This window comes from Schistocerca cancellata, chromosome 1 (assembly GCF_023864275.1).
Source record: "Schistocerca cancellata isolate TAMUIC-IGC-003103 chromosome 1, iqSchCanc2.1, whole genome shotgun sequence".
NCBI classification, from domain to species: domain Eukaryota; kingdom Metazoa; phylum Arthropoda; class Insecta; order Orthoptera; family Acrididae; genus Schistocerca; species Schistocerca cancellata.
The window spans coordinates 790,172,338-790,193,603 of record NC_064626.1 but is presented as its reverse complement, the minus strand read 5'-3'; the positions used below and the strand labels follow the sequence as shown (position 1 = coordinate 790,193,603).

The following is a 21,266-nucleotide window of genomic DNA, read 5'->3' as shown; positions in this document are numbered from 1 at the left end:
GCTGATAATCCATCATATGGGGCAGGAATGTATTAAAAAACTTTGGAAGCCATTTCCCGTAACTTTGAAATTTTCGTCTTTGAGGAACATTTTCTCAAAAACTGCTAACAGTATATCAACAAAATTTATACAAAACATTGTTTACTTCTTTTCCTTAATTTTTATAACAAATTGTAAAAAAAATATTGTATAAGTCAAGAGTTACAGAAGAAAAAGTGCAAAATTTTCTGTTTAAAAAAATTGTAGAACAAAAAGCAATAAATATTTCTAACATGGTATTATAACTTTGTAGATAAATATTCACTGAACATGTAGTCCAAATTTCAGAGCAATATGTTTAATGGTTTTAGAAAAAATATCCCTTCTATTTGCTAAAATTAACATGGAGATGGATCGTTCCGGCTCCCCTTAAGAGTTGACTCAGAGGTTAAAGCAATTTACAAATACCATAAAGTGAAGTACTTTAAAAAATCTCATCACCTTTCTGGTCAGTCTTGCTTGAACGCTTTTAAGAAACATAAGAAGCCTATAACAAAAGATCTGAGGATAAAAAAATTAAATGAAGCAAAAAGACCTTTCATCTTGAATGCAAAAATCGAGAAAGCAGCAACTGCAGTCAAAAAGAATTGGAAGTTTAATTTCAAAAACCAATTTGTACTAAACCAGGTGACAGTTACAATAATTAACCAACCCTGTAAGATTATTTGATAGAAAAGCTAAAAACTAAGCCACATATTTCAAACAAAGAGGATAAAATTAAGATTATCAGTTTACTGCCAAATTCTTGGCATCGAGCAAAAATTAGAGTGAATTTAATGTGTCAGGATGTTTGGTTAAATTGACAAGGCATTTAGTAAAATAGCAGGGAGTATTACCTGCATAAGAAATGACAAATTCATTTAATCTGATATGTTTTATGAAACTAACAGTAACAGCTGTTTGATGCCTGGCAAAAAAAGATTGTGTTACTCTGTAAGCAAATGGTACTAAGGTTCTAATGCAAAAAAGTTTAATACTGTGGTGATTTACATGAACTATTCAATGAATTCAAAAAAGAAAATCCTTACATTACAACTGGAGGGTTGAAATTTTACAAGTTAAGATAGAAATGCTTTATTATTGTAGGGGCATGTGGCACCCATAATGTTTGTGTTTTATCACCAGAATCAAAGTTGTTGGTACACTCTGTTCATTATAAGAATAAACCTTATGGAAACAAACACAAACACGAACACAACGACTGATCAGAAGCCGTAGCACACTTACACTGGTGGTGTTACATAGCACACTTACACTGGTGGTGTTACATTCTTGGAAGTACGTCCTCATTGCATATTTGATAACTTGACTTAGTTACATTAAATAAAACTTTAAGATACACTAATGAATTAGCAGTACTCAACAGTTTTCTTAACCACACTTTAGCTGTGTAGTTTGTATTGCAAAAATCGTGTACAGTCACAGTTTTTGTACTGTTGTGCTCCAATTGTTGCACTGTTAATATGCATTATGAAAATGGTTGTACAGGGTGTATACAGGGACAAGGAAAAAAAATTCCCGGATTATTCCCGGATTTCTCCCGGATATCCCATTTAAAAAAATATGCTTTTTCCCGGGCGAAAATACACTTTTTCTGTGCTAAGTGACAGTAGGTTTTCCGTAGATTTTCCCTCGGAACTGTAAAAATTATCAATCCTTTGAATGGTTAACGTTTAATACAATCGCGCAGAACTTCCCCGGGGAAAAAAAAAAAGAAGAAGAAGAAGAAGAAGAAGAAGAAGAAAAGACGGGGCAGAGAAGTTTTGGAGAGACTTAATTAAAAAAAAAAAAAAAAAAAAAAAAAAAAAAAAAAAAAAAAAAAAAAAAAAAAAAAAAAAGAGAGAGAGAGAGAGAGAGAGAGAGAGAGAGAGAGAGAGAGAGAGAGAGAGAGAGAGAGAAGTGAAGTTTTGGAAAGACCTTTGATTTGCAGCAACATATACGCTGCATATTTTCGTATTACGAAAGTATAAATTCGGATTGCACCAAACACAGCGCGTTACTTTCCGGAGTGCTGAAACCGAGGTTGCGATGTCCTTTTGTAAGCTAGTCATATCTCAAGCCACGAGATCTCGCCAGCCGATGACAGCAGCTATTCAGAGCATAGGACACGTGTTACAGTCAGCCAATAGCAAGATCACTGGTTACATTGCGCGAACACGCAAAAGGAAAAGTTAACGGTTTACATTAATGTACACAGTACCGTATATCTACAAGAAAAGCTAAGCTTTCACATATAATTTTGGTCTCTAAGATTAACACGCTACAACAGAAGCTAAGTTTTCACATGTAATATTGATTTTTTTTTTCTTTTTGCGCGTGTTATAGTTTAAGATACATCGCACAAATGTGCCAGTAATTTTAAAATTCTGACATAAATGTCTTGGCTCTAAATTCTTGTAAGTGGCTGGTCCTCAAACTGTTCAGTTTCGACAGTATGAAGAACGTATGACCATTTTTTGTCAGGAACAGGCCTCCTGCAATATTTATTCGCAAAGAATGGATTTTTAATATTCCATACAAACTGCAAATGTTATGGATCACAGGTGTATATCCAGCCGAATACAATAATACAAACCAGTGCTACTAGAAGGGACATTGTGAGGAAGTATTACAGTGGAAATTGATTGTGAAGGTAAACGTAAACATACCAGAGACAGTGGTTGTGAATGTTAAGTTAGTTAGTTAGTTAGTTAGTGTGTGTGTATTTCTGAAGAAGGCCTTTTGGCAGAAAGGCTTATCTTAACTATCTTTTTGTTTCCTCCGAGTCTTATGACTGGATAAAATCTCAGTTTTCAAGCCGCGTCAATTGCAATAAAATTCTCAAGCTTTCGAAGGCTAGCTCCACCTTCGTCGTCAGGAGTAAAACGACTGACTGTCGAGGCTAGTACTACTTCCCGCTTACATACTTACAATTATGGCCACTGGCTCCAACCAGAGTGGACTGAACCGACGCATGCGCAGAAGGTGAGTTGGACACCTCACAGCAGTTCTGGCCCTCTGGAGGACTGAGTGATATCAGGTGGTGTGAGGGGTTGGTGCCAGGTTTGAAACTGCTGCTCTCGCATCCCTACACGTGTTAAGCATCTGTTGTTGCCTCCTTTTGACATCCAAAGATGTACCATGCCCTACTCAGTGCGTAGTCCTTGTCTGTTGAAATTGTTGCTGTTCATTCTAATCTCAGCCACCTCTTTTATAATGGAGTCCCAGTATGTTGATGCATGAACAACTGTGCGAACTGTCTGACCTATAAGAGATACTGCCGCACTCAAGGTACACCATACTGCTATGTCTTCTTTCACAGGGCGCAACATATCTCTTGTCTTGGGGTCTGGCCATTTGGCAGGAAAGCCGCCGGGTTTGATGCTAGGATGGACACCATTCATGTGATCCATGAACTGCTCCAGTGTATTTTCACTATGAGGTCGTATCAGGAAGGTGTCATTGATGTACCTAAGGAAGCAAGACAGTTGCAACACTGCAGAGTTCAGAGCCTGCTCCTCAAACTGCTCCATGAAGAATTCCCTTATACAAGAGGTGTCTGAGATTAGAACGAACAGCAACAATTTCAACAGAGACCAGGGCTACACACTGAGTAGGGCGTGTGGCAGGCTTTGGATGTCAATGGAAGCAATGGTGGATGCTCAATACTTGTAGGGAGGTGGGAGTGGCAGTTTCAAACGTGGTGCCGTCCCGTTGCACCACCTGACGTCACTTGGCCCCGCAGCAGGCCAGAGCTGCGATGAGCTGCCCAACTGTTTCCAGTCACGGGTCGCTTCAGCCCTCTTTGATTCGTACCAGTGGCCGTAATGATAGGTATATAAGCAGGAAATAGTGCCAGCCCAGCCCTTCAGCAGTTTTACTCCTGACGACGAAGGCAGAGCTTGCCATCGAAAGCTTGACAATTTTAATGGAATTGACTCAGCTTGAAAACTGAGAAGATTTTATCTTTTTGTTGTCCCTATTTGTGACTCAGCACCTCAGCTGTATGGTGAGTAGCGATCTATCCTTTTCTTAATATTGTCATTACTCCATCCTGGAGTTTCCAGCGTTAAACTCTAAAGTCTGCAATTTGTAAGTTGGTTGTTACACTTGGCAGGAAGTTTATGCAGTACAATTCACAACAAGACCACTCTTAAATACTAGGTAGTCTATTGTCCAAAATGACAAGTTATGAATGTGTGCACTATGTTTTGACTATTATCATTTGAATGTGTGCAACATTTGAAATAATGCATGTTAAAGAGTTAAAAACAAGTGGAGTCATGTGTGGTAAGTGTTGGGATCCACATTTTAACATATTTGAGATGCTGAGATAGGGAAGTTATATCAATTGACATGAAATGGTCATTAAGAAACACAAAAGTATATACAGTATACAGGGCAGATATTATTTTTATTACTGTACTTTAATTAAACATTCTTACCTTTGTGAAGTTGTCATTGAACAAAGAGTATTCAAGTGGAGCAGCATTTGGGGCTGCAACAGAAACCTGCTGTGTTTCTGGAGATGGTGGCTGAGCTTGTTGGTGCTGTGCTTGTGTCAACTGCTGTTGCACTATCTGGTGTTGTTGCTGTTGGTGGTGTTGGTGTTGTGCCTGCTGCTGTTGCTGGTTGTGGTGATGGTGGTGGTGGTGATGGTGATGCTGCTGCTGCTGCTGTTGCTGAGATGACTGTTGTTGTAATGATTGTTGCTGCTGCTGTTGTACATGGTGATGCTGCTGTTGCTGGTGGTGGTGTTGCTGTTGGTGGTGATGGTGCTGCTGCTGATGTTGCTGCTGCTGTTGGTGCTGTTGTTGCTGTTGCTGCTGCTGATGTTGCTGGTGCTGCTGCTGCTGTTGTTGTTGTTGTTGTTGCTGCTGCTGCTGCTGCTGTTGGTGGTGGGGCTGCTGCTGCTGCTGAGGCTGAGAAATTACCTGCTGCTGATGTATCTGTGACTGCTGCGGAGTCGCTGGAGGTGGGGGCGGTGGAGGTGCTAGTGAAGTCTGCTGCTGACCACTCTGTGTCACGTTTTGTTGCTGTTGACACTGTTGTGACATCTGCTGTTGCTGCTGCTGCTGTGGTGGTGACTGTTGTACTGACACTGCTTGCTGTGGCTGTGGTGTACCAACACGTGCAGTAGCTGTTGTTGAGGCCACTGTCACCTGAGGCTGACTAGCAGCAGGTGCCGCCACTGAAGCACTGGTTGCTGGTGTGGTTGCTGATGGAAATGGTGCCTTACCAGGTGTGATCTGAAAACCACCCGGTTGTGGAACTCCAGGTACTTGTGAGCTGGAAGCTGAAGTTGTGGTGTTCGTGTTGGTGGCAGTGGTAGTGGTGGTGGTACTGGTGCTGGTGGTTGTGGTGGCAGTAGTAGTGGCAGTAGTAGTAGTCATCGTCGTCGATGTTGCTGTTGTTGACTGCTGAGTGGAAGGCCTATGATGCTTTGGAGAAGCAGCTTGCTGCTGCTGCTGCTGGTGGTGGTGATGGTGGTGCTGTTGCTGCTGCAGCAATATAGAAGTTTGGCTTGCTGCTGGTAACGAAGTAGGCTGAGATACCACCCGAGATAACTTTGTTGAACTTGGAAGGCCTCCAGGAACCTGCAGTGGTGGTGCCTCTGTTAGTTTTGCTGCAAATGTCGGTGGTGTACTGCTACTAGCTGCTTTTGATGTGCGGCCCGATGTCATGATGGCTGAGGTATATGACATTGTAGTTTTTGTATTTGAAGCCGCAGCCATCTGAGCTGCAGCGGCAGCTGCAGCCGCAGCTGCACGTTTCTCTGCTGCAAAAAGATTTAAAAATTACATTTCATCAGATCTAAAATTCACTACTTTTGAAATATTTGACTACAGTATAAAAAAGATAAAGGGAAACAGAAATGGACATTACGCAACAGTCTGATAACCATTCAGAAATTTCCTTTCAGTATTAATTTCCAATCAAGCCTCCCCTAGTCCAACCCCCAACCCATATCATACAAATAAAGTCAGTTTCCTTTTCTCACGATTGAAAAATAAAGGAAGAGTGAATCTAAATGAAATGATATTGGGACTATGCTAAGCTACTGATCAATATGGAAATCTAATGCCTATACTGAGGTAAGGGCCTAATAGAGAGGGATATACGTAGGTGCTGCACCAGATAATTTGAATGCCTTACTTGACATTCTGATTTTAACTGTGTCTACTGTTGGGTTTAATAATAAATGCTGATTCAGTCTGACTTGTTTTCAATGTCAGTTTAAAATCTCTTAAGTCCCCAACCAACTCGTCTGTCACAGCCCAAGATCATCAGTTCAAGGACGCAAATAAGGCATTTTTATTTATTTATTTATTTATTTTATATTTGAGTGAGCACATTGAACACTGCATTACGTGAACAAGTTTAACACTAGGCTCATATTATTTTCTTAAAATGCAACGAAATGCTAGTCAGTATTTGAATTACACTCATTCTTTAAAAATTTAAATAGTCCAGTTTACATAGTTCCTATAAATGCACCTTGATTGGTGCTTGTATACAAACAAACCTTTTTTTATGTTCACTTTCAAGGAGACCACTATTCTGCTCTCATGACCTGAGAAATTACCTAGCATAGAACCCCAGAAACAAAAAGACAAAAATATGACACGTAGGGTAATGCAATATGTGCACAAAACTAGGAGACAAAAACACGTACGTAAGTGCAAAATGTAAGCCCTTATACATGATTTCTTTCAGAACAGACACACTGCTGTCTGAAATTGGCATATTCATCATCTATCCATGATTTTATTTCTTTCATTTGTGTTGACAATGCTGTGCTAGGAGTGTTGTGCTTTGGTTTGAGTTTCTTGAAGGGTTGGTGCAATGCAGTTAAGACAAATACACTGTTACTTCAGTTTTACATTTCCAGAATTAATGTTTTCCTGCTGTTTACATTGTTTTATTCGTTCCTTCAAATTTTCTATGCTCATAAAGTCAATTTGCATCTACTTGCATACTTCCATAATTATAAATTTCTCATTATTTACACTTTAAAACAATGTTCAGGGAGAGAAACAAAACAAAAAGCTGCATAACTGACATAGAAGGATGCTGGCAAAACATTTGTCTGTCAAGTAACGTTTGCAAATATACAGAGTTAACTGTCTTATGCCGTAACATTGCCATCTTAACAATAACTATATAGTATGTAGCACTGCTCATAGTTATTGAATGGTTTGTGCTAAAGCTCAGTGTTAGATCGAACAGGTGGAAACTCGGCAATGCTAAAGTAGTGCTATGAAAACACCTCACAAAACTAACTCAGCTCAGTGACATGAGACGTAACTGTGGCAGTTGTAGGAATTACAATGCATTTGCCTATCCCAATGGCTTTAAAAATGCTACACACTATTACATGGGCTCAACAAAGGTTTTTCTGATTTATTTTTGGCATTATTAAATCTCACAGACTGTGTTGCACTGAAGAGAGAATTTTTGTTTTTTATAATGGACCCTGTACCTGCTGCGACATGGCGTGGAGCTGTCCCTCTTGTTACTGGAGGGGGAAATGATCCACTTAATTTTGAAGCTGATGCTGACCGCAAAGAAGTGAACAGTGGTACCGGTGCACCTACAACTGTAAAACAAAAACAACAAAATATCAAATAAGAAGGAAAAACTATACACAAGCTATATAGTTGGACTGAATAGTGCACAACACTAACTGAAAGTATTATTTGCACTGGAACTGCATCGTCACTGGAAAGAAAAATTAGTTTATGGAAAACTTACATTACAATTAGCTGAGCAATCAAGAGTTATTTGGTGCTTCACTTACCTACAGAAAAACTCATTCAAAATCCATGACAGATTTTCATAACATATGATAAGAATGTGTGTTTAATGTCTATGCGCATTATTAAAAATTCTCAGAACAAACTGCAATTTTCCTCAGTTGATTAACATTCCTTTCCTATTACTAACATTTGTCGTCAGTGTCTTTAGCATAAAACAGATGTAATTAGGAAGGGATCTTAATTGCAACACAAGAAGTTCAATTTGTTCGTACTTTGTTGCACACTTTTCCTTCTACCCCTTTTCCTTGGTCGCTGTATTTCAAAATATGAGCACTGTGTCACAGTTATTGTGGAGTAATTGCTGTGGCAATCTATTCGATTTCAATGTTTTCATTTTATTACTGAAGAAAGTCAACACACGCACACTATTGTATTTGCCCGAGTATAAGATGCCTCTGATTATAAGTTGACCCCCCATTTTTTTTTCTTCATATTCTGACTAATCAAAATTACAAACCGTGTTACTGACAAAGTATCTGCCTGAAAAGTTAACATTATGCCTATTCTAAATGTATGTCATGTATTGACTGTCTACATTTTGATAACATAAGGATAGCAGACCATTTTAGTTTCTACATGTTTCACTTACTAACCTACTCATCTGTGGTATCATTATTTTTAGCCACCACCACCACCACCACCACCACCACCACCACCACCGCAGCATTGCTGAGAAATTTATATCTTTACTGTCACAAATCTTTGTCTGTTTCTTCTGAATATGCTGCGATTTTTGAGATGTTGGTTACCGTGGTACCTGAGAACACTGCTGTTTTTATCTGTTTCGCTTCTATACCGACATGAGAATGTTACAATGTATGTTGCTTTCAAACGTATCATCTGCCTTCTGATTTCTCATTGTCCATGTACAAACAAGTTGACACACCCCCTCTCATTCCTGTCACATCATGGTGACCACTGACAACATTGTTGCAAGAAACTCTTACGTATGCCATTGGCTTCCATCTAGACTTTTACCTTTGTCTGCATAAATGAATACTCTTGTTAAGTATTAATCTAATTTTAAAGTAATTTCAGTTCCGACCACAAATGGATACAGGCAAACTGCAGTTTAAATACGGCAGATGTTCCTAAAAAGCTGAAGTATGTGGTATGGATTTCCACAGTTGGCAACACAACATAGTTTGTTACCCTCTCACTAACCCCCTCCCAGCTCTCGTCCAATTCTTAGCCAAGCTGGTACCTCTGTTCCTCCTCTGTGCCTGAGCAACTGTGAAAAATAGACAGCAATATCTTCCAGGGAGCAAGTCATATGACACCTGTCCAAAAAATTCCGGAATATTCGTAATTTAATGCCAATGGTGTGTTGGAACAAAATGCGGCTGACATCCCTGCCTACCCTGCGTTTGATGTGTAACTGCCAGAAGTTTCATTGTTGTATGTCTGTCAGTTATTATTCAGTGCTGTGTTGAGTAGAACGTCGTGTCGCACAGTTGCAAATTTCAAGGTGGCAGAGTTAGAGGAGCAATGCGCCTGCATTAAATTTTGCGTGAAACTCAAGACAACCTTTACAGAGATGCACCAAATGATGCAGAAAGCCTACGGTGATGAGTGCTTAAGCCGCACAGCGTGTCATGAATGGTTCACATGGTTTAAAAATGGCTAGATGGAAGTTAAAAGATGACCCTTATTCAGGATTCCCTTTTATGTCTACTGCCGACACTCAGGATGGGAGTGTCAACAAATTTGTGAATGCCAACTGAAGCCTAATCGTCCAAGGGATTCCAAAAGAATGTAACATTTCAGTTGCATCCTTCCATGAAACCCTGACACAGCATCTTGGAATGCTTCATGCTGTTCAACCCATGGCTCATGAGTCAAGACCAGAAAGAGCTTCACCTCCCAATCTGTGAAGAGCTTTTGGATCGCACAAATGTGAATGAGATGTTCCTTAAGAGAATCATAATCGGTGATGAGATGTGGATCTACGCTTACGATGTTGAGACCAAGGTTCAATCTTCACAATGGGTGGGTAAAAGTTCTCCAAGACCATACAAAGCTCGTCACGTCATGTCAGGTCAAATGTCAAAACCATGCTAATGGTTTTTTTACATTCATGGCTCTTGCATCATGATAATGCACCCGCACATTTGCCCAGCCCTCCAGCACTTACAAATGCTTCAAAATAAATTTGCAAGGGACCTCCACAGCCAAAACCTCATGTACAAATGTAAGAGGATCCTATAAACTCTGTCAAACAATGTAAAAATGTTAACCTCAGCAGCAATAGTTTAATTTGCAAATATAAGACAACCTTGTATTTTTCAAGTGACGATTTGGGGAAAAAAAAGTGCCACCATCTTATAATCGGGTAAATATGGTATATTTGCAAGCCAATGATGTAGAGCCTATCTCACAATCTTGCAAGATTTTTGGGTGAAAAAATAAACTTAGCATGTAACCGAAAAAGAATCGTATAGATTTTGTGAACCAAAGGGCTGTAGGAATTGTGGATCATGTGTGTGAAATAATGCCGGAGTGTTATGTGGCAGCTGTTAAAAGTAAAAATTAGTAATTCAAAATGCCTACATCAGGGCATACAACAATCTAAAATCTTGGAATAGTGGCATGTCCACAGATGATATTTAACTTACATGCCAGCTGTTGATTAAGTTTACAATAGCAGACAGCATTTTCATCTTTATGTATTATTTCTTTTATGCATATTTTTGTGACCCTGCAAAAATTTGTTTTCAGCTCCAACGTTTGGGTTCGTCTTCCTTGTATTTAACTTTTGTCACAGCTCTAATGCCAGAACCTGCACTATAATATTAATACCCGCCCATATGATTTCAACTGATGCCATGTTTAAAACTGTGTAATTATGCTGAATTTGTGGCATCCTGCACGAATGGTAGCTCACAGTGCAACTATACAGAAAGCTACAAGCTGTTGCAATACATTAGTTACGTCTGTGAACCTGGCTGAACACTCCACACGCACCAGCTGACTAATCACAAATGCTTGCTCTCTGTTAACACTGCCTAGAGCTGGAGATGGGGGGGGGGGGGGGGGGGGGGGGGGTGGAATGAAGTGCAGTAAACTCTGCTTTTGTGTTCCTGGAATTACTGTTTTCCCACTATATATGACATTTTTCTCATTCCCATAAAATTTCCTATGTTCATAATGTTAATTCGCACCTGATTTTACATCAATATATTTACAATTCTCTCACGATTTACACTTGATGAAAAAAATGTTTGTCATGAAAAAAGTGACATAAAATGGTACTGGCATGATGTTGGCCATCAAGTAGTGTTTACAAGCATTATGGGGAACGGTTTCCTGACAACAAGATGTCCTACTAAACGGATTTGGAGTAGAAAACACACAAAAGTTAATGCATTTTGTCGTTTCGCCACTTGTAGCACTAGCTAACACCTTCACTCCCTTTCTTTTGCTCAAATGTTTCTAGTTTAAACACAGCACCAATTAACATATTTTTTCATGCTGAACAATCCATGTTTTGAGAATTTATTCTTGTTGCCATATGCAGTATTTACATATGTATTTTTTGTGATGCACAAACAATGTAAGTGGTAGTTTGCGCCTGTGTAGTTTTCTACATAACTGAGGCGGCACAGTACCTGATAATCTCAAAAAGATAACTACAGTGCAAGAGACGTAGAGCAACACATATGCTAACAGCACATAAAATACTCAAGATAAAATTCTCGAAACACGCTCAACTACACATGAAAAAAAATCGTAACTGGCACAATGTTTCATTATTTAAATAATAAATAACAGCTGCAGGCTTTCCAAAACAATTGATTATGACGTATAACATTGAGTCAAAGTTTCTACTTCTGAGACAGTTCTCATTTTCCATTACATCAGCAGTTTTTATTAGATAATAAGTCTTTATTAGATAATAAGTCCTTGAGAAGTATTTGATGCCTATTCCGTATAAATACAGGGCTATTACAAATGATTGAAGCAATTTCATAAATTCACTGTAGCTCCATTCATTGACATATGGTCACGACACACTACAGATACGTAGAAAAACTCAAAGTTTTGTTCGGCTGAAGCCGCACTTCAGGTTTCTGCCGCCACAGCGCAGCGAGACAAAATGGCGACAGGAGCCGAGAAAGCGTATGTCGTGCTTGAAATGCACTCACATCAGTCAGTCTTAACAGTGCAACGACACTTCAGGACGATGTTCAACAAAGATCCACCAACTGCTAACTCCATTCGGCGATGGTATGCGCAGTTTAAACCTTCTGGATGCCTCTGTAAGGGGAAATCAACGTGTCGGCCTGCAGTGAGCGAAGAAACAGTTGAACGCATGCGGGCAAGTTCCACGCGTAGCCCGCGGAAGTCGACGAATAAAGCAAGCAGGGAGCTAAACGTACCACAGCCGACGGTTTGGAAAATCTTACGGAAAAGGCTAAAGCAGAAGACTTACCGTTTACAATTGCTACAAGCCCTGACACCCGATGACAAAGTCAAACGCTTTGAATTTTCGGCGCGGTTGCAACAGCTCATGGAAGAGGATGCGTTCAGTGCAAAACTTGTTTTCAGTGATAAAGCAACATTTTTTCTTAATGGTGAAGTGAACAGACACAATGTGCGAATCTGGGCAGTAGAGAATCCTCACGCATTCGTGCAGCAAATTCGCAATTCACCAAAAGTTAACGTGTTTTGTGAACTCTCACGGTTTAAAGTTTACGGCCCCTTTTTCTTCTGCGAAAAAAAACGTTACAGGACACGTGTATCTGGACATGCTGAAAAATTGGCTCATGCCACAACTGGAGACCGACAGCGCCGACTTCATCTTTCAACAGGATGGTGCTCCACCGCACTTCCATCATGATGTTCGGCATTTCTTAAACAGGAGATTGGGAAACCGATGGATCGGTCATGGTGGAGATCATGATCAGCAATTCATGTCATGGCCTCCACGCTCTCCCGACTTAACCCCATGCGATTTCTTTCTGTGGGGTTATGTGAAAGATTCAGTGTTTAAACCTCCTCTACCAAGAAACGTGCCAGAACTGCGAGCTCGCATCAACGATGCTCTCGAACTCATTGATGGGGACATGCTGCGCCGAGTGTGGGAGTAACTTGATTATCGGCTTGATGTCTGCTGAATCACTAAAGGGGCACATATCGAACATTTGTGAATGCCTAAAAAAACTTTTTGAGTTTTGTATGTGTGTGAAAAGCATTGTGAAAATATCTCAAATAATAAAGTTATTGTAGAGCTGTGAAATCGCTTCAATCATTTGTAATAACCCTGTACATAAAGTGCGAAAATACAAGGAGGTATCCTACATGTAACTTTCACAGCTTACAACACTGTCTCGCACATTTTTCATTTTCCCCACATTTTACACCATTTTTCTGAAGCCCCTTGAAAAGTGTAAAACTGGGGTTCAACTACCTCTAATCATGTACCTTCTAAAGTAGTATCCCATGATCCATCTAACTTCGTACATCCTTACATCACTCCTGTTACCAACAACCTACCCTATTATTCACTTGACTTTTTTTTTTTAGTTACACAGGTGGAAACACTCCTTGGAGTAATATCCTCCTTTCCCATAAGCATCCCGAACTCTATCTCTGCCAGTGCCCGTGCTCCACGTGTCACTTTTAGCTTCTTTTGTTTAATTACTTATAACCTGATCGACTGTGACAGAATAACAATACTTGTAACACACATTCAAATCGGAGTTTTCTTTCGTTTGTGGTACTTTAATGTGTGAAGCAGATTTTTCTGCAAGCAATGACTTAATGCCTTCTCCTACAGTAGCTGCCTTCTGCATTATTCAGGACATTAATTTGCCACAATTATTTGAAGAAGAATCATGATCTCATAATGCCTGACAACTGGTCTGCATGGAAATTTGATGTAAAATCATTTCTGTTGTTGACTGTGGTGAAATTATAAACAACAAAATTGTTTCAGCTAGGAGTTCGCTACTCAAAAGTTGTTACTGTATGACAAAATTGTGACAGTGCTTCCATGCAAATAACAGACTGATCATTGTTTCATGGATGGAATATGAGCACATGTCTCTCAATGCAATTGTTTCATACTTATGATATGGCAAAAGTTTTACGAGAGATGATACACCCTTTCAGATCAAATAACACATGTGAGGAAAAACATCTGATGGATCAAGTGAGAATCACTGGAATATGCATTAATGAGCCAAAACAACATGACCACTGGCTTAATGGCATGTTGGTCCACCTTGGACATAAAATACAGCAGCTATTTTGTGTGGCATGGATATGGCAAGCCACTGATGTGTTTTTGGAGGTGTGTGGTAAGAGTTGTCTCTGCAAAGTTCATGCAGTCCCTGTGCGTCACAAGCCGCTGATCTACGAGGCACAGAGCTGGTGTCCCAGATGTGTTCAATGAGGTTCAGGTCAAATCAATCTGGTGGCCAAGACATCAACATGAATTCGCTATCATGCTCCTTAAGCCCCTGTAGCTCAATTATAGCCCTGTGACATGGATAGTTATTTGGCTGGACGGTGCTATCACTGTTTGGGAAGACACCAAGCATTAACAGATGCAGGTAATCCTCAATATTCTTCATACAGCCCATAACTGTGGTAGGTGCCTTCGATTACTACCACAGGTCCAATGGAAGCCTAAGTGATTGTCCCAACAGTCTGTGTCCTTGGTCTGATGCAGCATGTTTCGAGCAGATGTTCACCTGGATGACAACATATCCGGACACAACCATCAACCTTGTGATCCTGAACTCAGATCAAATCTCTATGATCTTGTGACCACTATCATCATAACAGACCATGTCTGTTGATCAGCAAGGGAATATGTGCAGGTTATCTGCTGTGAAGACCAAAATTTGTCAATATGCACTGAATTTTGTGGCTCCGGAACACTTGTGCATGCACCGGATCTGCTAAAAATTTCTGTTTATCCCGATTTCCGAAGTGGATAAGCCTCCAACTTACACATCCTGTGATGCAGTATGGACGTCCAACATCTTTGCACCTACTTGAGGTTTCACCATCCTTCAAACACTTACCACATATTTTCACTACAGAACAAAATGACAACACACTTGTTCCCAGGCACTAGGGCTTCACAATCACTTATGCCAATGGATTTCCCCACTTGCAGCTGAATTTCTTGCTAGAATGATTCCTCATTCATCGCCACTACCCATACATATACTTTCCTTACTGCATCACAAGCCTGCAACACCGCCATGTGTAATTTGAACTCTCAGTGCAAGTTATGTTTTGGCTCATCAGCGTATAAAGAAAATATTTGATTGATAGATAGAACAAGTCCTTTTCTGGACTTTGTTTCTTTTCTCCAAGTTGTAACCATGTCTTAGATAATGGAGGAATTAAATGGTTGCTGTAGGGCAGTACACTAGGAAACAGAAAATAATTGGATGTACGCAGGTCAGGTGTACATCTCTCAACTTCTAATACAAACAAACCAGACACCTGAACATCCATCATAGTTAATCAGATGCAACAAGTTGGCAGCAAAAAAAAGGCAATATCCAGGTGCAAATTACCAATGTCAGATTACTTATCAGTTATGACTTCAGCAAAACTGGCTTACTAAGGCTTGTCCAATACGACAAATCTTTTTTCTTCTCTCAATTTACGAGACACTGAATAAAATAAATAATGTGCAATTGCCAACATGGAGAAAGCTATCTAATGATATTAAGTAGCTTTGTGTGTCAAATTCACTACTCATTCCCACTCAAATAGCTTCTCATTTCACACTTTGCAGCCAAGAGCATATTGTACCAGATCTTCCAAGGTAAGAAAAATCTACAGTGATTACAGAGAAATTGAAGCTAACCAAGGCAATAGCCAAAATGAAATAACACTTGCAGACTATCCCCCATGAACCTCTCTGGGGGACACCCCCTTGAAGTAGCACTGTCCATTCGGGTGGAGAGGCTTGTGCATTCGCATGAAGCTGAGGGATTATGTGTGTCCCACAACAACCTGTCATCCCACATTCATTCCTTGTTCTTTCCCAACTCCTCAGTACACAACCCAAGGCGATCCATGCTGAGGAGTGTGTGGCACATGGGAAGATGTGTTGTGAACAGAGCCTCAGGGATACCGGGTGACCTCCATGAGTAATTAGCCTCGCACCGCATGGGGTTTCTGTGGTCTAGACCGATTAGATCCCCAATTCTCATGGGAACCAAATGGACACGAAAGAAAATAGCAAACTGAGAGGCAAGTTGGGACATCAGAAACCCAAACACCAGGGCTGGAACCAATGGAAAACATCCCCTCAGCTGAACAGGGGGGCAGACCTGGTCAAGAAATGGGAATGGTTACGAAGAAGTTGGATCAGATTAAGATCAAAGACTTGTCTGGGGCTCAGAGGAGGAAACTTCTTAGAGAACAAATATTAAAGGAAGGAAAGGAGTGGCTTCCTAAAAAAAAGTGGAGAGAACATTGGTCCAGGACCCAAATTCAGGGAGTCTTTCTAGATCACAGTGCTCATATCTTTGTCTGTGAGGGACTGGGTACAGTGGACTGGCTTAAGGAAAAGGTGCCCCTAATATCACAGTGGGAGGTTGTGAAGCTGCTGGTAGAGACAGCAGCTGAGCACTTCAAGACCGCAAACCTATTAATCTGGGTGCCAAAACTCCTTAAGGATGCCTCTCCAGAGACTCTGATTGAGAAAATAGGGTCTCAAAACCCCAAAGTCTCGACAAAGGATTGGAAGGTAATCAACAGGAAGGTTGCACCAAATGGCCAAACTCTCGTGTTGGAAGTCAGAGGGAAGTCCCTGAAGGCAATGTGGGAGTAGGACCTGAGACTATTCTTGGGGTTCTTGCAGGTTGCAGTCAGGGTAATCAAAGACATCAGAACCGACAAAGGCGGCAAGATGGAGACAATGTGCTGCAGATAAATCTGCAACACAGTAAAGGGGCCATTACTGCCCTGAGTCATCATCTGGGAAGACAAGAAGTGGACGTACTTCGATTCAGGAACCCTATTTGTATAAAGGTGGTGTATTGGGCCTCGGCGGCACTGTAAGTAAGCTGGTTTATGCTAGAAATATAAGAAACTCCAGAATGTGCATTTATGTGAAAAATGGAATCCCCTACATGCCGATGGCGGACTTCTGTTTTAGGGACTTAGTGACCATCAGGATGCGACAATGTGAAGAAGATATCAGAAGGGAGTTTGTAATGATATCAGCATAGCTTCCTTACGAGGACAGTGATCCTCCTCCTCCTCAGGAGGTGAGGAGACTGACTGAAGCCTGTTGTCCACAACAGGGCAACCAATTATTGGTTGGATGCAATGCTAATGCCCACAGCTTAGTGTGGAGCAGCACTGACACCAACAGTAGAGGTGAGTACCTTCTAGAATTTCTTCTAACTAATAACTGAGATCCTCATTAGGGGCAAGGAACCTACATTTAGGAAGAGGTAACTGACATAACCTTTGGATATGTCATCCTTATCAGACCACATTAATATTAAGTTCAATGTTGAAATGGACATTAGATAGACTATGTCCTATAGGAATCCCAGTAAAATGGATTGGGAGGTGTGTAGGAGGGACCTCAACTCAAGCCTATTGGAAGTCAGTACTTCGGTAAGGAATCCAGTAAGAGTTTGGGGAGATAGCAGAGGCAGTGACCTCTGCCGTCATGACCTCATACCATCACAAATGCTCAATCACCAAGAAGTGCACGAATAGGAATGTATCTTGGTGGAAAAATAACCTGGAATCACAGAGTAAACAGGTACGAAGGCTTAGCCTTTCGAGAAAGCCCATGATCACTTATGGGGCTACAGTGTGGTGGAAAAAGATATAACAGCAGGTAGCTGCTAAGGAGCTTGCTAAGGTGCAGAGATTGGCCTGCTTAGCCATTACAAGCGAAATTAGCAGCACACCCACTGCTGGGATGGAAACCATACTGTACATGCCCCCATTACACCTGTGGGTAAAAATGGAGGCAGCAGCTGGAGCACACAGGTTAAAGACTGGCAAAAACTGGAACTCACTGGGGTATCCAGGATCTCTCACTAAAATACTGAGTGAGGTAGACATAGGTATGGTTGGGGAAATGCTGGCCAACTATATAAGAACTCCCAGCTGCTTCAACAAGTTTTTCAATGTAGTAATTGGAAGTAGAAAGCTCAGGGAGAACAAATTTTGATACCATACTGGAGACAGTCTGGTTCACTGACGGTTTGAAAACAGACCAAGGTGTAGGGGCAAGAATATACGGAGTGCAGCCAAGGCTGGAGAGTGCAATCTCTCCAGCCTTTCAAGCAGAAATGTCTGCTATCAGGGTGTGTGTGTGTGTGTGTGTGTGTGTGTGTGTGTGTGTGTGTGTGTGTGTGTGTGTGTGTAGAATTTGCACAGTTGCTACATAGTATTTTCATTTATTCAGACAGCCACAAAGCATTTTCATTTATTCAGACAGCCAAGCAGCCCTGAAAGCAATGGCAGCCTCTGCAACAAGATCAAAAGATCATGGCAGAATGCCACTAAGTCCTCCTGGAGCTAGGGGACAGCAATAGGGTAATGAGCAAGCTGATGTGTGTGCCAGGATAGGGGCGATGGCACCATTTATTGGACCGGAACCTGTCCTGACAATCACAAAGGCGATGATCAAAATAAAGCTATGAGACTGGACAAGGAGACAGCATGTAGAATATTGGGCTAAGGTAAAAAACACCACCTACATACAATGGGGATAATAGATGAAGGTCCCAAATGTGGGATGTGTGGTAGGGGCGAGGAAACTGCATCACATCTGATCTTCGAATGAGAGGCATTAGAGATTAAAAGACATAATAATAATAATAATAATAATAATAATAATAATAATCTCTCTGAAGTAGAGATAGCTGGCTTATCATAAAACATACTATCAGTTTTATTTGTAATAAATAGCTCACTCCCACTTACATTACAGTCACAAACCTGACACAGACCAATAAATAAGTTAACCATATTATGAAAAGGAGAGATTGGTAGTCACCGTAAGACATGCTAAGTTGCAGACAGGAACAATGAAGTCTTTTTGTTGTGCCTGTCAGTAGCTCGATGTGTTATCTTCACAGTGAGTAGCAGTCTATCCTTTTCATAATAGGCTGGTATTCCCGCCTGGACTTTCCATTGTGAAATTAAAAGGTCAGATACAGATACATAGTAACGCTCAGAAAAACAGATCATCATGCTGGCTACACAAAATCATGGTAGAGTACTGGCATTTTCTTGAAATAAGAGAGAGAAAAATGGTATTAAGGCACATCACAACAGATCGAAAACTATGAAGTATGAGAAACAATTTCCTAACAAAATTTTATATCACATGAGATACAAGTTATAAGCATTTCCTTACCTGCAGGTACTGGCTTGCTGAGCAATGAAGACGGCCCTGTTCCAAGAATTGATGTTCCTTGCAGCGTCACAGACCCACCAGACTTGGCAGATGCAGTTTTTGACTTTGGTGCCTGTTGACCAAAAATGTCAAACTGTTTACAACTCTTAAATGATTAAAATACAGTAAATATTTGACAGAATAAATTCTTAAGTTTTCAAATTACCATTGCTGATTTGTCCCATGAAGACATGGATACAACTGACAGCTTTGCCGACTTTGGAAGCATTTGCAATATATCCACATCAGGATCCTTGATCAAAGCAGCAATAAGAGTATGTGCCTGTCTTGTTGCTTCAGCAGAACCTCTACCATAAGAGGGGAAAAAACAAATCATTAATACAAAGATAAAAATAATTATGTTTGATGTCATCTGACAAGAAATAAGACCTCCAAAAGCAAAAGACATTGATCTTTAGATAAACGAGTGCAGGAATGCAGAATGGAATATAAACAAACATATGAAAACGGATAATAAGTTGCCAAACAGAAGATGTGCCAAGTGCTAGACTGCAACATGTGACAGAACTCTGCTGAAAGAGGTTTTCTGTGCCTGCTGCTCAACCTCTCTGAGAAATTTTACAGGCAGACAGGTAACCATATTTAAAATATAAAATTAATTTTTTCATCATCTGTTTGCAGATCAAAAATTTAGGTAAAATGAAATTTCAAATAAGGAGAAAAGCTTCACACCTACTGAAAAACTTCCAACACACACAAAACATTCAGTTGAGATAAGGGTGTCAAACAGGTTCTCAGAATTAAAATTATCCTAAGAAGATTTGGAAGGCATATTTACTTTGAAAACTAAAATCAATGACAATTACCATGAGAACACCTTACACTGAAAAGTATGAATACTTAACAAGTGGTCAGTTGTTCCAAAATAAACATGTTGCCTTTGAGATCCTTTCAATACACTAGTTTTTCAAAGAGCATACCACCACTTATTAATGGTATGCCAATCAGCTTAGGTTGATAAAATATACAAGAGCTCAGACATTTTGTAAACACAAACCGCAAGAGTTTCCAAAAAGAACTGGCGCACATCATCAGTAGTGAAATATACTGAATCAACACACAGCTGATAAGCTACATAACTTTTCTTCATTAAATAAATAAAACACATTTCAACTTATAAACAAAGCTCCCAGCAAACACATGGAATGGAACCCCACAGTTATCAATGTGTATACAAATAAAACCAAGTATAGAGAAACCACTTAAAAAAGACCAATAAATGAAAATTTTTTTGGACACGAAGATAAAACTGTCATGCATAACTTATTTTTCTTTAATCCCTGTAACTTCAGATTTTTTTATTAGTGGTTGTTGTATCTGCTACACGATGAGCACACACTAAAAATGCAGTTTCTGTCATACTATCTACTGTAGCAATCATAAAGTTACTTTCCTGTAACTAAAAATCAGAACAAATATTTGAATAGAAGATTCTCATGCATTAGTCGACATTTATATCAACACACAGTATTTTTCTAATGTAAAAATAAAAATGCAAATAAATTCTTACTTTATTGTAATTATCCTTTCGCCTTGGCCTTTGCTCTGTTTCTCCACTTCAATGTGTGCTCCAGTAGCACCGCGGATGGCATTGATGTTGCTTCCACCTCTGCCAATGACCCGACTGATAGCATTCAAGGGCACAGAAACCTTCTTGGACCTAAATGGGGAATTTAGATACCTACACCAATCATTAGCACATTCTTTTTCTTAGAGAGAGAGAGAGAGAGAGAGAGAGAGAGAGAGAGAGAGAGAGAGATTTCTTGCACTATGATGTGCTGCTTTTACAATAGCATATAATGTTTAACTTGTACGTGGAAAAGCTTAGAGGTACTATTTTCTGTTGATAACAGAGATGCATACTTACTTCCGGACGACTTCTTTCCACCCTTCCTCCCGCTTGCCACTCTGTTTTGGACTAGTGGTGCTCATACCACTTTTGTTGCTGCTGAGACTTGACTCAGCATCACAGTAATGATTCCTGTATGTGACAAAAAAAACCA

At 40.1% G+C, this 21,266-nt stretch overlaps 1 protein-coding gene across 1 annotated transcript in view; it reads right to left on the bottom strand.

Moving 5' to 3' along the window:
• LOC126103748 (ankyrin repeat domain-containing protein 17) overlaps positions 1-21,266 on the bottom strand; it is a 236,288-nt gene that overhangs the window by 11,445 nt on the left and 203,577 nt on the right. Inside the window, exons 33-38 of the mRNA XM_049912333.1 lie at positions 21,131-21,244; positions 20,774-20,923; positions 19,409-19,550; positions 19,204-19,315; positions 7,502-7,618; positions 4,464-5,797 (exon numbers count right to left, since the gene is read on the bottom strand). Of these exons, the coding sequence (XP_049768290.1) occupies positions 4,464-5,797; positions 7,502-7,618; positions 19,204-19,315; positions 19,409-19,550; positions 20,774-20,923; positions 21,131-21,244 (1,969 nt within the window). The remainder of the gene's footprint in view (positions 1-4,463; positions 5,798-7,501; positions 7,619-19,203; positions 19,316-19,408; positions 19,551-20,773; positions 20,924-21,130; positions 21,245-21,266) is intronic.